The sequence below is a fragment of the Python bivittatus genome, unplaced genomic scaffold (genome assembly GCF_059951505.1).
Source record: "Python bivittatus isolate LINGU-HERP-01145 unplaced genomic scaffold, Pbiv_v1 ctg000690_np1212, whole genome shotgun sequence".
NCBI lineage: Eukaryota > Metazoa > Chordata > Lepidosauria > Squamata > Pythonidae > Python > Python bivittatus.
The window spans coordinates 3,962,500-3,978,443 of NW_028277096.1; the positions used below are offsets into that span (position 1 = coordinate 3,962,500).

Sequence of the window (15,944 nt, forward strand, 5' to 3'; positions counted from 1 at the left end):
TAAAAGTTTGTCCCTGGGAAAGATGGGTTTTCTTCTCTGCCCATCGAGATCCCACATATCTCCCCATTCAAAAACAGATTATGGTGCTGTAACTACCAGCCTGGGTGGAACTCTTTCATCTGGAGGAACCCCACACCCAGACCCCCAGCACTCAGATAGAGGGGGTGTGAAAGTGGAGATCTCAGGGAGAGGACTAGTAAGATTGTATGGGTATCAGTGAAGGACACATTGTCCCCCTTGCTCCCTGCTACAGTGACAGATAGTAAAGGTCAGCATGCATAATACTCTCCTTCTGCAAAATAAAAACTATCGACTGTTTTGAGATATAATCCCCAAATAGAGATTTTGCCAGGTTTAGAATAAAGAACTTTCCCACATCAAGCCTGATGAGCTTTGCTCTGAGAAATACATCTCAAGCTTTACATGGATTCCTTATATACCTAAAGACATTGGTGCTCTGGGACACTGGCTCGTGTTCAAGTCAATGGCTCGATCATTTCAGCTGGTGTGAGCAGGTAAAGTGGCAGCTGCTTTCGCCTGCTTCTCCTTGCCTGACATGTCATTGGAAGAGAAATATCCCACGTAAATAGAATGAAGCAGTGCCATTTTGTGTAACCCACGGAATTCTGTTGCAGCCACTTGTGAAGCTTGTGGATTGGGAAACTGGGTGAAACAGGGAAGAGTTCTGCCAGTTTCCCCTTCTAGCCCAAGTGATTGGAAAAAATAAGAAACATATGCACCAGAGTTCTGCAAGATTGGGAAACTTCTGTTGAAAAATAGCTGGAGGACAGCCAGTACTTCACCCTGTAGCCCTCCTCTAAGTTGCCTTAAAGATCAACAGATTTTTCTGGACCAGAATCTGCATCATCAGATGCTAGAATGAGCCTTCAGTCTCATTCTCATTCAGTTCTCAGGAAAGGTGTTGCTGTATGATTGTTCCTTGTTTGTGCTACAGTAAACTAGCATAGCTATCCCTCAGGAAGGAATCAAGATTATGTAAAAACACATGAATCATGGTTCATGTGTTTACTAGCAACGGCTAATAACAGTTTTCTTGTGAACTTAACAATCTAGCCACAGTCCCCGGTAGACTAAACAGGGGGAGGGCACTGATACCCCAATTATACTTAGGCTTTGCTAAAATGGGATCTCTGTGTTGACATTTAGGTAATGTATACATAACCTGGTTATCAACAATCTATTTAATTCTCATGGCTTGCACAATCCATTAAACTATAAACCAGCTAAAGAGGTTGGGTTTAAACAACAGACTAAGCCACACAAAATCTAAGCACAATTAAAATGAACCGAGCTTAGCAAGTTATACAAATGTATATGCCGGATCTTTCTCTGGCCTGACCAAGCAGGTTTGGTGAACACAGCCATTGGAGAATGTGGCCTGCTTGCTTGTGCAGGCACACACATGAAAGGATTGGTTGGAAACAGTAAAATGGCTGGAGATGGATCCCATCCATAGACAGATGTCTACAAGCTGGTCATGCAAATATCAAAGTATGTGAATAACAACTTTTCCCTCCTCCAGAAAAAAGGTTAGCACTGGAATGGTGGTTTGGATCCAACCACAAAGCACTGCTTTGTGGTTTGGATCCAACCAGGGGACCTTCTTTCCCATCGCATGGGATTCATTCTGCTGTTGCTCAGTAGGATTTGAGGGGAACAGTTCCTCTCCAATGCCTCCTGTGCCCCTCGCTCCCAGGAAGAGTGCCTGAATAGCCCCTTAATGCACACAAATAGACATGCCGTGCCAGCCCATCAGTTAGAAAGGCACTGCAGGGGAAACCTCTGCATGAAGCTAAACATTTATGGGAGACCTTCATCTAAGACAGGGAACTCGTAAAATTTTCCCCGATTCCCATTTCTCATAGCCTGGGACATTTGTAAAAGACATGAGCAATATTGGAGCATCGCTACACTGACGTTTAGGATTGTGTCACTGGCTTGCCATCTCAAATGTTTTCTTAACTTACAAAAATAAAGCAATCTGTGAATGCTTTAAAAATGCCAGGTTTGGAGGGAAATTTTGATTAATAGGAAGTCTTTAGAGCAGGGGCATTATTAAAGCTCTCTGGGCCCCAAAGCAAACTTCTCATCTGAGCTGAGCTGAGTTGAGCTTAAGTACCCCAAACGACTGCTAGGTGGCAGCAGAGGGCATAGGTCCTGTATCCCTTTGCTGCCATCTAGTGGTCATGAGAGTTTTGCAGCCCAGATATGGTAAGCTTATTCTTTCCCTCTCATTTCTTCAGTCAGTAAGATGAGTGAGAAGAGGTAGATGGCAGTTAAGAGCAATCACCAAGAAAGCCACCAGAGACTCAAAGAGCTCTTCTTGTAGTGTAGGCTGCTGCTGCTACTGCTGCTAAGGCAACAACTGGCTCTTAAACAGCAGAGATGGTAGCAGGATACCAGCTCTTCCCTCCCTTGCTTCATCCTTCATTCTGTACTGTTATTCCATTATTGACTCTTTTTGACCCCATACTTGGGCTACCATGTTGGGGCTGCAAAAATCGGATCGCCACTAGACGTGGTAGCAAAGAGATACAAAAAAACTCTAACTCTAAATCTTAGCTGACATCATATCTGGACTGGGAAGTCAAAAAAACTCATATGGATTTTTCCAGCCCAGGTTTGATATCTGCAGTGGTGGGATTTTGTGAAAGTGAGGGCAAGGAAAGGGCAGGAGGGAAGAGGCCAGCACAGCACCTACATTTTGTTAGGGCTACCAGTTCTGGGTTGGAAAAACCCACGCAGGCAGTTGATGTCAGCCAAGGGACTGAGTTTTCTGCCTCTCTGCTGTCCTCTGGTGTCCTCCAGATGCAGCCCAGAGTTGATAGCTCTAGTTTTGTTAGCCTGGTGTGTTCAATGTGTTGCATAGACTCATTCATGGAGGTACTTTCTAGTCCTGATGAATTACCTTTAATTGAATTGGCTTACCCACAACCTGTGGTACTTCTTTCACATCCAAAGTGTTCAGATTACTTTGCAGACAGTTATGTTTTGGGGCCAGCAAGGTGCCAGCAACTAGACAACTCTGTCTGAGTTCAAAAAACTAAGCAGGACCAGACCTAGTTAGTACTTGGATAGGTCTTCTATGAAATTGCAGGGATTGAGAAGTTAAAAAACATCCCTCTTCTATATTGTTGCCAAAAAACCCTACATGGACATTTCTATAAAATCACCAAGACTTTACCTTTTTATGATCCCGGGTTTATCCTTACAACAACCCAGTCTGGTAGGCCTCAGGTATCATATGCTTGGAAAAATTTCTCCAAGAGAATTAATGGAAGTGTGAAACCTTTCAGGCTGCAAAACCTGATCATTAGATAACAACAACACATTCCCAGAACCCCTGACCAGGAGGGGGGCTTTTAGACATCAGCTGACAAGCCCTGCCCTTTCCACTGGACCTAGAAAAATTACTATGGATGATTCTGAAAAACAGCATTGAGGTGGGAATGGATGGCTGAGTTCACTCTTTTTTTTTTTTCCTTAGTCCCTTATGGAAAGGTTTTTTTTTCCTGAGTCCAGGGAAACCTGGACTCACACAGCCCAGTTTCAAAAAAAAACCCTACAACAGGGGCACCATGTACTATTTGTTATATTTGTATTAACACCCTTGTGCAAAACTGTTTAGATTTGTTTCCTGGGGTGAATTCTGCCATCAATGCAACTAATTTAATCTTTCTTACCTTGTCCAAATAAAGCCATTCTGTAAATTTCTTCAGCACCTCGGAAACCCAGCATCCGGCACACCACGTCACCGTCTTTCTTGTCCCATCCATCGTCACACACAGTCCCCCAGTGTCGTTCATGAAAGACTTCCACTCGCCCTTCATGAGGACCAGAGCCATTCATCAAGCGGATAATTCCCTCTTCCAAAGTGGGAGCTGCACAGTTGTGAGTCGGGGAGGTAAATAAAAAAATCATATACAGGATTAAAAATTACTTTCTGCTACAAGCTCTTTTGCTATTCTTACTGATCCTAGTGGAATGTGTAAAGATCACATATCTGTTCTGGTCAAATGCTGTAGGGAAAAACCTCAGGTACCACCTTAAAGGAGTCAAAAATATGGTCAGTGGTTTAACACAATCAATCCAAGTGATTCTTTGCACAATTCATAATCAATTTAACTGTTTCTTACATTCATATCCACCTTTTCTTTGTGATCTGAAGGTGGTGTGTATGAGAATCTCCCCTCATTACACTTTCCCTACAACAACCCTTTGAGGTGGTTCAGCTGAGAGAGTGTGTAACTGGTTCAAAGTCATCCAGTGAGTCCATGGCTGAACAGGAACTTGAACCTGGCGTCACTAGCTCAAATCCAAAACTTGAGCCATGACATTTAGGAAACTAACTAAAATTTAGGAAACTAAATAAAACTAAATTTGACCATTGGCCACTGGCCACTGGCTTAATCTATTGATGTACTGTATGTGAATCAATGAGAGTCTTTTTGATTGTGGCAGAGTACGAAGCTACACAATGCAACACAATCAATAAATATATATTTTCAAATGTTAGAAAAAAATAAACCAGATCCTGAGAAACAACTTTCTCAGCTAACATCTTTTATAGGCAGGAGGAAATATGTTTTTAAGTGTTTCCCTAGCTAAAATGTCCCTTGCAACAAATCTGGATCTTACGCAGAAGAAATCTGTATCCCCAATTGCTATTGTGCTTTTCTGTTTGCAGGCTGTTTCTTGTGAAGGGAAACATTACAAAATGTGACGCTACTTCTGCAGTCTGAAATGGCACCGGGGTCTCTAATGGAAGTGTCTGTGGGATGTGCCTCTCTTGAGTCCTGCCACACCCCCTGCCCCACTTGACTACTGTCATGAAACCTAGTTTGAAAAATGGGAAGTTGGCATCCTGCAAAGCAAAAAAAAAAAAAATCAGCCTCAGAGATCTTCTATTTCCAAAAATTATTCTTCAGGGCATCAAGATTATACCAGAAGTGATTGCTTTCCTTTGCATACTAGCTTTCCATTTATAAAATGGATATATTTTTAAATGGAAGAATAATGCAGGATTATCTATCCCATGGTGGAGTGTTGTGGGATTTGAGAACTGTAGGGGAAGAGAAACTGTGGGGGACTGCCTGATCTGTGGGATTGGGTGGGTGTGCCTTTTGAGATGTGACCTATGGACTTCCAGAAGACCACTGGACATGTGTCAAAACCACACTTCCACCTGTGGAAGTGGTGCTGCAGTGCCTCACTGGGGAAACAGCTTTTTTTGAGAGAGAGATGGAGCAGGCCATGCGATGTCCAATCTCTGATCCCTCTATGGGATCAGAGGATTCGTACCAAAGATTCATTCTCCCTGGCTTCTTTCCCCTTCTTCTGCTCCTCGTGCCACACATGGCAAAAGAAAGTTGTGGGGGTGGGGGTGGAGACGGAGAAACACAGGTCTTTTGGGTACCAGTTTTCCCAGCACCTGAAAGACATGCCCCGTGTTAAACTTGCTTTCCCCCCACCCATCTACCCAAAGATTAGTGCCAGCTCTTCAAAGGAGGCCAGGTCAAGAATCAGACATCACAGAGATTCCAGAAATGCTACTTTATGTTTTAGGTTTTACCAACAGAATCTTGAAGGCTATCCATATTCTTCCATGTCCCATCTTATACTAAACAAAACCAAAGTGGGGTTATTTTGAGTTTCTTTCGCATACTTGTATCAATCCCTGAACTATGTATTTTTAATATCTGCAAGTCATCGCCTAATGGTTCTTTTGTACCTTTCGCAAGGTCTTCTCTAAATTCCTTCACAATTAGTGCCTACTTTGCCAAGGGAGGGTGTTTTTACCCATGTCTTCAGAAGACCATTGGACCTGTATCTGATGTGGGATTGGAGAACTGACAGCAAAAGTCCTATAGGTCTTCTGACACAGTAACTGGCACCAGAGGTGTTTTCCACCCCACCACTCTCCTCCCTCTACTTCTCTTGCCAACAGAACCATATTCTTTCTCAGAAACCAAGAAGGATTGGAAGTGTGGGCAGTAAATTTTTACACCAGCATACTTTTCTGCTAGCTTGCACAGTAGAGCAGTGCTTCTCAACCTTGGCAACTTTAAGATGTGTGAACTTCAACTCCCAGAATTCCCCAGTCCACACACCTTAAAAGTGCTAAGGTTGAGAAACAGTGCACTAGAGACAGCACTGAACAGGGCCATGCAGAAGAACACTATATTGGAGTTAAACTAGAGGACATCTTCTAGATGCAAAGAAACAACTCACAGAGTAATTCTTCACTTCTCAAGAAAGCAGACGTGTTGCCCAAAGCTGGACAAGAGATCAAACTGCTTTCAGTACAAAACCAGGAAAAAAAGTCATTGTTCCCTCAAGTTGTGGGGCCAATAGTTTGGATGGCACCAAATGATGGACAAAGGGGCTCTCTTGGCACTGCCTTCTAGCCTCCACTTCTTGTAACTTCCACAACAGGGGCAAGTAAAATAGCCAGGCCCTTTCTACATTTCCTCCAGATTCTGCCCAATAATCCATCACCACTGGCTCTTCCTGCCAACTGCTTCCTTCTAAATGGTAGCACTTCATTGGAGACATACTAGAACAACATCTTACAGCCTTGAAGAAGCAAAAGACTTACTGGCCCTGCCAATGGCTGCTGTCTACTCCAGAATCATATTCACATCCTTTAGAGGTGGGGTGTAGACAAATCCATTCCTGGTGGGATATTTCACTGGCCAGAACAGCAGTTTTATGCAGTTTTATCTCCACACTGATGTATACAATGGAGACATCCCATAATTGAATATTAACCAGAAACAGGGACTACAAATTGTGTTTTCATATATATAGATACATAAATGAGTCTTGCAGAATGTTCTGGGAGGAAATACACTTTTTTTCATGTTTGGCCTAATAACAAGTAGATTTAATTCAGGAACAAAACCAGGATTTCAGGTTTACAAGTATCCTGCTTGTCCTCCCTCCCTGACTGTTCCTAGCTCAAGTGCTAGTTAAGTGGTGGCATGAACTGTCAACTGTTAACAGATGCCTGAAGGCCTGTCTTTGTTCATGGACGTCTTTGACTGCCTGTCCTCTACAGTAACACCTATAAGCCCACAACCTAGTCCCCAGAGTCCTTGCAGTTACATCAAGCTTAGCTTGGCTCCAAAGACCTAATGATCTGTTGCAGGGTTCCTCAACCTTAGCCACTTTAAGATATGTGTGAGTTGAAGTCCACAAAGCTTAAAGTGGCTAAGGCTGAGAAACATTGATCTATTGCTTAACCTTTACACACATACAAAAGATACTTTTTAAAAAAATGTTCAGTGTGTACACAGTATAGAATACACAAATTACCTAAGTAAAAACTGTGCAATTGCAGATATTTCATGATAGCTTTGGGCCATATCAGGAGTATCCACAGGGTATGGTAAAAAAAATCAGGATGGCAGCCATGATGGTGTGATTGAAGGTCTGCCTAGTTTTTTTTTTTTTAATGCACATCCCATATGCTGTAGTCGCCATCTTGACTTTGTTGATGATACCCCTGGGCCATAGAAAGGTTTATTTGAAGAAATGGAAGTGGAAGAACCTTTTTAGTTTGGAATACAGACTGCCAATTTTAAAGTAATCCAAAAAGTTAAATGTATGCATGCCTATGGACATAGATCTGAAAATCCTTCTGACACTGTTCGAACGGTCACTGAACGAGTGATCGTTAAGCGAGGACTACCTGTATTTGCATCTCCCCTGGGTGCATGGGAAGGTTGAAATGGGACACAAAGAGGAGGTGAGAAGGATGAGTCCACTTTCAGACTGACTGGGTGTCTCCAACTCTTTAGTCCTTTTAAAACCTAAAACTGGACTTCTTTTGATATTTAGGAATGTATAGCAGTGACCGTGCTGCTCCTGTCATTCTACCTGATTGTCCCTGAAAGCAGCCATTTTATTGCACAAGTAAGTGCACTAATCCACCTCTTTCCCTGTGTTCCAAGAGATTCCCCATGGACTCTGTTCCTTTTTTAATATATTTGTTTGCATAAAGCCTATTACAACCCAGCCTTTTCCCAATAGGAGAAATATAAGGAAAATACATAAACATTGCTTAAAGAAACAATATCTCAAACGGCTGCAGCTGTACAAAGATAGCATTGGCTTGGATAATTGGGACCATGTGTCTGTGAGGGAAGTGGAAGATTTATCCCTGCACAGAAGTAGCACTGCTTTCCATTTTCCCACTCCCACCTCCACCCAGAAAAAAATCCGTTTTTCATTCCAGTCAACTAGGCCCAGGAAATGGACCTAGCCTAGAATGCTGGGACCCAAATTCCTGAGGGGTGTGTGACTGTCTATGTCTTTGTGTGTTTATCTGTCGATAAGCCTCCTTTGGTGTTTAGTATGAAGAAAAGCTAATTTCTACCTCGCTTTTTTTCAGAATAAAAAGGTATTTGTATGAGAATGACTTATGCGTGCCTATAGGCGTATATGTGTAGAAATACACACACACACTATGCATGTGTGTGTGTGTGTGTGTGTGTGTATGAATAAAATAAAATAGAACTATGGAATCATCAAGTTGGAAGAAGTTTTAGAAGTCATATTTTTCAACCCCCAACTCATTGGAGGACCCACTAGCATCATTTGTCAGTGATGACCCTCGCGCCTGTGTTTGAAGACTTCCAGAGAAGCAAAATTCCCCACTTAATGCGGCAGCCTGTTCTACTGGCAGACAGCATGTACAGACAGGAAGTTGCTCCTGATGTGTAGCCTGAACCTCTTTCCTTCTTGTTTTAACCCACTGGTTTTGATCCTGCCCTCTGGGCAACAGCAAACAAGTCCTCTAAAAACTGAACTCCAAACTAACCAATCCTATTTCAACCACACAGAAATGTGTGTATCACTTCATTTTTTGGGTGGTGCTCCTCTCTGGTGGCTTAGTGGACCTGACTAGAAAAAAACAAAGCTGGATAGAAAGGTCGGCTACTGCTGCACTGCTTTATGTGGCTATTGGGATCCAACTGGAACAGTGGGGAAGAAAAACTAGCAAAAGTAAGTGATGGGAGCCTGTGGCCCATGAGAAGCAAGTCCTGATATCTTGCTGCACCACTACCAGGAGCTCCAGTCACAGAATGACAGCAACTGTCATTCCAGGTCCAGTAACAGCCCTGATCAGAAAATGCTCCACTTGAGAGACATTCTCCTCCCCCCTTATGAATATTGATTGAATTCAAAATAATGTTTTAAATCCTAGGAGTTTAGCAAGCCTAAGGAGCAAAAGGCAAGATCATCAGAATGTGGGGAAGGTCATTGATGGCCACTGTCAGTTGTGCTCCCTGAGATGTCAGTTGAAGTCTTGCTGAATAGACCACAATATTGATTGGGGTTACACTGTCAAGCACTAGAAAACTCATACCAAAATGCTAATACACTCAGCCATGGAAACATGTGCTTATTTGATAACTGCAGCACGAAATTCTAAATATTTATTGTCACACCAGACATAGCAAAAAGACCTCTCTGCTTCATGATTTTAAGTAGACACAAGAAGGTTAGATAAGTAGTTTTATTGCAGAAAAATAAGAAGTCATACATACAAAACAGTTCAGCACAGGAAACGTGTCATGTATGTATGTATGTATGTATGTGTATGTATGTATGTATGTATGTGTATGTATGTATGTATATATATGTATACATATATATATATATGTATATATATGTATATGTATGTATATTTGCCCAGGTCCAGCTGGTGTGCCAGTTCCAGCCCTACCTACTTGGAGTGGGAGGACCTGACAGCCCTAACTCATGCTCTTGTCACTATGTGGTTGAACTATTGGAATACATTCTCCATGGAGCAGCCTTTAAAGATCACTCAGAAACTTCGAAGTGCAATGGCCCACTTCTTTACTAGCACTAGCTACCAGGATCACATTACACCTGTGCTGTGGGCCCTGCATTGGTTACCAGCAGGTTTCTGGGAGCAAGTTAAGTGCTATTTTGACATATAACAGGGGAGTTGGCAGTAGGTAGGTGGCGGAGTGTCAAAAGGTCAAGGCGGAGCAACTGCATGATCAAAACCCACCTCTTTCTTATGTTTGTGTCATGCACATTAAAAAGGGGGCCTTCAACTGTGTGGTCACCCACACTCTATCTTAACTTTTTTGACCCTTCCCCTGCAGAGTCCCATGACTCTGTTGCTTGGCAGTGAGATGCCTTCAGGACCATGTCCTCCAGCTATATTGACCCATCCAATGCATACATTGTGGGAAACGTTGCTTGCGACCCCTCATTTTCATGAAATTAGTGAGACTAAAGATGCTTTTCTGTCATGGCCCCCATACTATGGGACAGTCTTCCTATGGAAGTTCAGATAGATTAAGATAAAGCTCTTTCAGAGGCTTTTTAAAAACTTGCTTAAGATTATACAAAGTTATGAAAATTCTTTACATGTGTTGCTCTATTTTTAGATTGTATGTTGGTTTTTCTCTGGATTTTAATTATTATTTGTGGATGATTAATATTTATCTTTGTGTACCACTATCACAGAGAAAATCTATCTGTGCAGTCGCTAGGAGTAGAAAATGACTTGATGGCACAAAATCAATCTGTCAATTATGTACCACTATGACTGTGGCATTATAGACATTTAATATAGTAATGAATAAAATATACATTATCTCCTAGGTTCAAATCTTGGTTCTCTTTCTTCCCTTTCGTTGTTCTTTTATCAGCCCTGCAACTGTCTGCCATCTGCTTTTTATTTACACAATGGCTTTTTCTGGTGTGAGAATGAGACATTCTTGCTTCACCAGCTTCAAGTAACAACCGTACCACATGGAATATTTGGACTATGATTATAAGAGGAACAAATGGTAAAGAGTATTATGAGTGAATTTATGAATGAATGAAGAGTGATATACTGTCTTTGTATTAAACAAAGAGAAAGTGGAAGAATATAATAGACCTAATCATAGATGGTCCAATCTATGTGGTGTGGAATTTTTGAATACGTGTGGGAAAGTGAAGATGTAGTTTTAATTATGAATGAAAGGGCTAAACTGTATGTCAGAAAATATACACTGATGTCATCTATGTTGTTGTGGGTGTGTATGAATGTAGGAATTCATAGACTGGTGATTAATTGTTTGCCGTGATCCAGTGAGTGGTGATAATTCATTTATTTATTTTTATTCATCATATTTATATAGCCGCCCATCTCACATGCATGACTCTGAGTGATGTACAATAAAAATAATGTAAGAACCAGAGATGAACTTCAAGGAAAAATTGTTCAGTGTTCAGAATGAATGGGGAAAAATATTCTGTTAGGTGATATGAATGAGAATGAGATGACAAGGGACAGAAAAACTGATTGGGACATTTAGAAATGTAAGAATGAATGAGAATGGTGACTGCTGAGTATATGCTTAGGAGAAAATCATTTGTTTCAAATACACAATGTGTCCAGAGAGGAGAAGATAATTGCAAAGGAGAGCAAGGTTAATTGTCAAGGAGAGCAAGGTTAAGGTTAAGAGGAAGAGAAAATGCAGAACAATTATAAAATAAGAATTGTTCTGGAAATGGGCAAAAAAGGCTAAATAAGCAGCATCCACCAGCAAGAATGGAATTCAAAATAAAAGTGATGAAACAATTTGGGATGGCATTGAAGGAAGGCAGTCCTGGAAAGAATATTTTAGAGATTAGTATGGTGTTGATAGTGATATGTCAAAGAGTATAATTGAAAAGAATGCTACAAATATTAGCATGCAAGAAAAATACGTTGAAAAGGAAATCATAAATGCTGTGGATATGTTAAAAAGGGCAAAACTGCAGGAGTAGGTCTTGTAAATGGAATGACATTAAAATATGGACGTAATTTGCTTAAGAAGTGGCTATGTCATTTGTTTAGAGAAGCCTGCATCTGTGCTGTACTACTGGAAGAAAGCCATTACTGGCAATAGAGAAAGGTAATAAAAGGGTATGCAAGACTAGACAGGGATTACTTTGTTAAATGTAGCTGGGAAAGTATCAGGCAGAATTAAGTCTGAAAGGGTGCAAGTTATAATAGTGATCAATTCTGGGAAGTGTAGTGCAACTTTATCCTGGGCAGGGGGTGTACGGATCAAATTTTGCTCTTTGGCTGCTCATTGAGAAATATATGAAAGTGATAAAATGTATTTACCGTTGTTAATTTAGTGAAAGTGTACGATGAAATAAATGGGCTTGAATTATGGAATGTTGTCCAAAAATGAAGAGATAAAAGTTGGTTGCTGAATGAAATAGTATTTGATGAAAATAAAGCATGAGTAAGAATATATGGAATGCTTAGCAAATGGTTCAGTGTTGAGCAAGGAACAAGAAAAAGATCCATAGGGTGCTCTTGATTGTTTAATGCATTTTTGGATAAATGTATAAAGAACGCTTGTGGTGATGCTAAAGATGTGTTAGTTGGGAATGTGAAAGTGTGTGTATGCAGATGATGCCCTATTGTGGCCTGAGAACTCAAATGTTTTGTAGTGAATGTGAGATAGATGGTGTGATGCAATGAGGAGTATTGATCCGAAATTAATGTATCAAAAATCAAGGAAGTCACATTTGACACGAAAAATTGAGTGAATGATTGCAAGTCATACATAAATGACAAAATATGCTTTGGTGGAATATTTACTAAATATAGGGGAAAGGATGGAAAGATTTGAAGATGTGCAAATGCTGGTAGAAAAGTAATGGGTGATCTGCTGTGAAGAATGTTGTAAAAAAGATCTGTTGTAAAAAAAGTGAAAATAGCTATGAGAATGTGCTTCTACTGCTGTGTTATATGGAAGTGAGAACTGAGTATGTCAAGAGAAACATGAAAGTTGAATGCAGTGGGAAGGAGGTACTTAAGAAATGTGTGTCAAACAAGAAGAGATAGAGTTTAGAAAGAATGGGTGCTGAATCAATGAGGACAGAATACTACAGTGAGTGACTAGTATGAAGAAGGCATGTTGAGATGTCTTTCTCATACAGAGAGCATGAAAAAGTATCAGAAGGCAAAATAAATATATGGAAGAGAGTGAATAAGTTGAGAGAAGGGGAAGACTAAAAATGTTGTGGTTGAATGGAGGAGATGCGATCTTCAGAAAGGGAGAGGTGAAGCTTTTAAAGGACAAAAGGCAATGTATGGATTTAATAGAAACAAGAATGCTGTACAAAGACAGAAATTTATGAAGAGGCATATTGAATGGTGCTGGTGTAAAGTAGATGTAGCTATGTTTCTTTTTCCTTATCTTTCTTTGCCTTACAATTCTTACTCCTTTTCTCTGATTTACTTCGCATTGCTCCAAAGGGCAATAGCATGATGGGTATGTAAAGATAATTTAGTATAATGTAGAAAGGGCCACTTTGAGTGAGTATATTTCATATCATAAGTCATTATTTTTCAGAGCTCATATTTTCAGGTGCCCCTATCTATCCCCAAATATCTTGATAGGACAGTTGCATGGCAGAGACACAAAGTCCCCAATCCTTTCTCAAATTAGTGGATTAGTGCACTCACTTGTGCAATAAACTGGCTATGATTTCTATCAGCTTCTACAGTTGTGTAAAGAGGAAATAATGCTGATGTAGAAAATTCATACATCAAAAAATCATACTTAAGGAGAAGCTTTGTCAAATTTCAGTTGAAGAAAAACATACAATTGAGTGAGGGAGAAGGAAGATATTCTGAATTCTTATTGGATGATGGAGAAGACAAGATTCAGAAAAATCAAATTGATGAAGTGGAATTATCTGAACAACAAAGCTAGTGGAGATGACAGTATTCCAGCTGAGTTATTTAAAATACTAAAAGATGATGCTGTTAAAGTGCTGCACTCAATATGCCAGCAAGTTTGGAAAACGCAACAGTGGCCACGGGATTGGAAAAGGTCAGTTTACGTTCCAATTCCAAAGAAGGGCAATGCCAAAGAATACTCAAACTATCGCACAATTGCACTCATTTCACATGCTAGCAAGGTTATGCTCAAAATCCTACAAGCTAGGCTTCAGCAGTACGTGAACCGAGAACTACCAGATGTACAAGCTGGGTTTCGAAGAGGCAGAGGAACTAGAGATCAAATTGCCAACATTTGCTGGATCATGGAGAAAGCACGAGAGTTCCAGAAAAACATCTACTTCTGCTTCATTGACTATGCAAAAGCCTTCGATTGTGTGGATCACAACAAACTGTGGCAAATTCTTAAAGAGATGGGGGTACCAGACCATCTTACCTGTCTCCTGAGAAATCTGTATGCGGGCCAAGAAGCAACAGTTAGAACCAGTCACGGAACAACCGATTGGTTCAAAATAGGGAAAGGAGTACGACAAGGCTGTATACTGTCACCCTGCTTATTTAACCTATATGCAGAGTACATCATGAGAAATGCCAGGCTGGAAGAATCACAAGCCGGAATTAAGATTGCAGGGAGAATCATCAACAACCTCAGATATGCAGACAATACCACCCTAATGGCAGAAAGTGAAGAAGAACTAAAGAGCCTCTTGATGAGGGTGAAAGAGGAGAGTGCAAAAGCTGGCTTGAAACTCAACATTAAAAAAACTAAGATCATGGCATCTGGACCCATCAATTCCTGGCAAATAGAAGGGGTAGAAATGGAAGCAGTAACAGACTTCATTTATTTGGGCTCCAAGATCACCGCAGACGGAGACTGCAGCCATAAAATTAAAAGACGCTTGCTCCTTGGGAGGAAAGCTATGGCAAACCTAGATAGCATATTAAAAAGCAGAGACATCACCTTGCCGACAAAGATCCGCATAGTCAAAGCTATGGTTTTTCCAGTAGTAATGTATGGCTGTGAGAGCTGGACCATAAAGAAGGCTGAGCGCCGAAGAATTGATGCCTTTGAACTGTGGTGCTGGAGAAGACTCTTAAGAGTCCCCTGGACTGCTAGGAGGTCAAACCAGTCAATCTTAAAGGAAATCAACCCTGATTGCTCATTGGAAGGACTGATAATGAAGCTCAAGCTCAGATACTTTGGTCACCTAATGCGAAGAGAGGAGTCTTTGGAAAAGACCCTGATGCTGGGAAAGATTGAAGGCAAAAAGAGAAGAGGACGGCAGAGGATGAGATGGTTAGATAGCATCACTGAAGCAATGACCATGAAACTGAGCAAACTCAGGGAGGCAGTGAAGGACAGGAAGGCCTGGCGCAATATGGTTCATGGGGTCACGAAGAGTCGGACACGACTTAACGACTGAACAACAACAATGGTTCTGCAAGCAAGAACTATAGGAGAATGTATAGATTTCATCTACCTGAGGTTTGACAGTCCTGCAGAACTGTCCTCAAAGAACTCTATCTTGGTTCCCCTCAATGAAATGATGAGAAAAATCAATTCCACATGCATTAGATGCTTCCTTGGAATGATGAAAGAATATTGTTCCTTCAATACCTTCAAGTGAAGAAGCTAACACCACTCATTTTCCAACAAGATTCCTTGATTCACTTGAACTCTCTGGATTGCCACTACATAAACTAGACCTGAAGACAGGATCTCCCATCATTTTACTGAGGAACTTGGATCTTCCAAGGCTTTGCAATGGAACGTGGATGATTGTGGAAGAACTCCACAAGAATCTCATTGTAGCAAAAATAAACATTAGTGCATTCAGAAATGACATTGCCATGATTCCAATAACTACACTCAATTTATCAGAAGGTGAAGATGTCCCTCTTCAGCAGGCCCAGTTCCCAATACAGTCATTCTTTGCTCTCACTATACATAAAGTGCAAGGACAAATCACACAGAATGTGCTGATTTATCTGGAGAAACTGGTATTCCAGCATGGTCAGCTCTAGGTCGCTTTAAGCCAAAGAAGAAGAAGTGAAAACGTTAGAGTATTCTTAAAAAATGGCATATCAACCACAAAGTGTTGTCATCACAAGCATCCTTTGTTAAATGAAAAGCATCTATATTTCT

General features: G+C 40.9%; 1 protein-coding gene across 1 annotated transcript in view; it reads right to left on the minus strand.

The window, feature by feature from the left end:
* Positions 1–15,944, minus strand: part of SCARA5 (scavenger receptor class A member 5) — a 121,314-nt gene that overhangs the window by 6,830 nt on the left and 98,540 nt on the right. Inside the window, exon 8 of the mRNA XM_007426257.3 lies at positions 3,705–3,902. Within this exon, the coding sequence (XP_007426319.1) occupies positions 3,705–3,902 (198 nt within the window). The remainder of the gene's footprint in view (positions 1–3,704; positions 3,903–15,944) is intronic.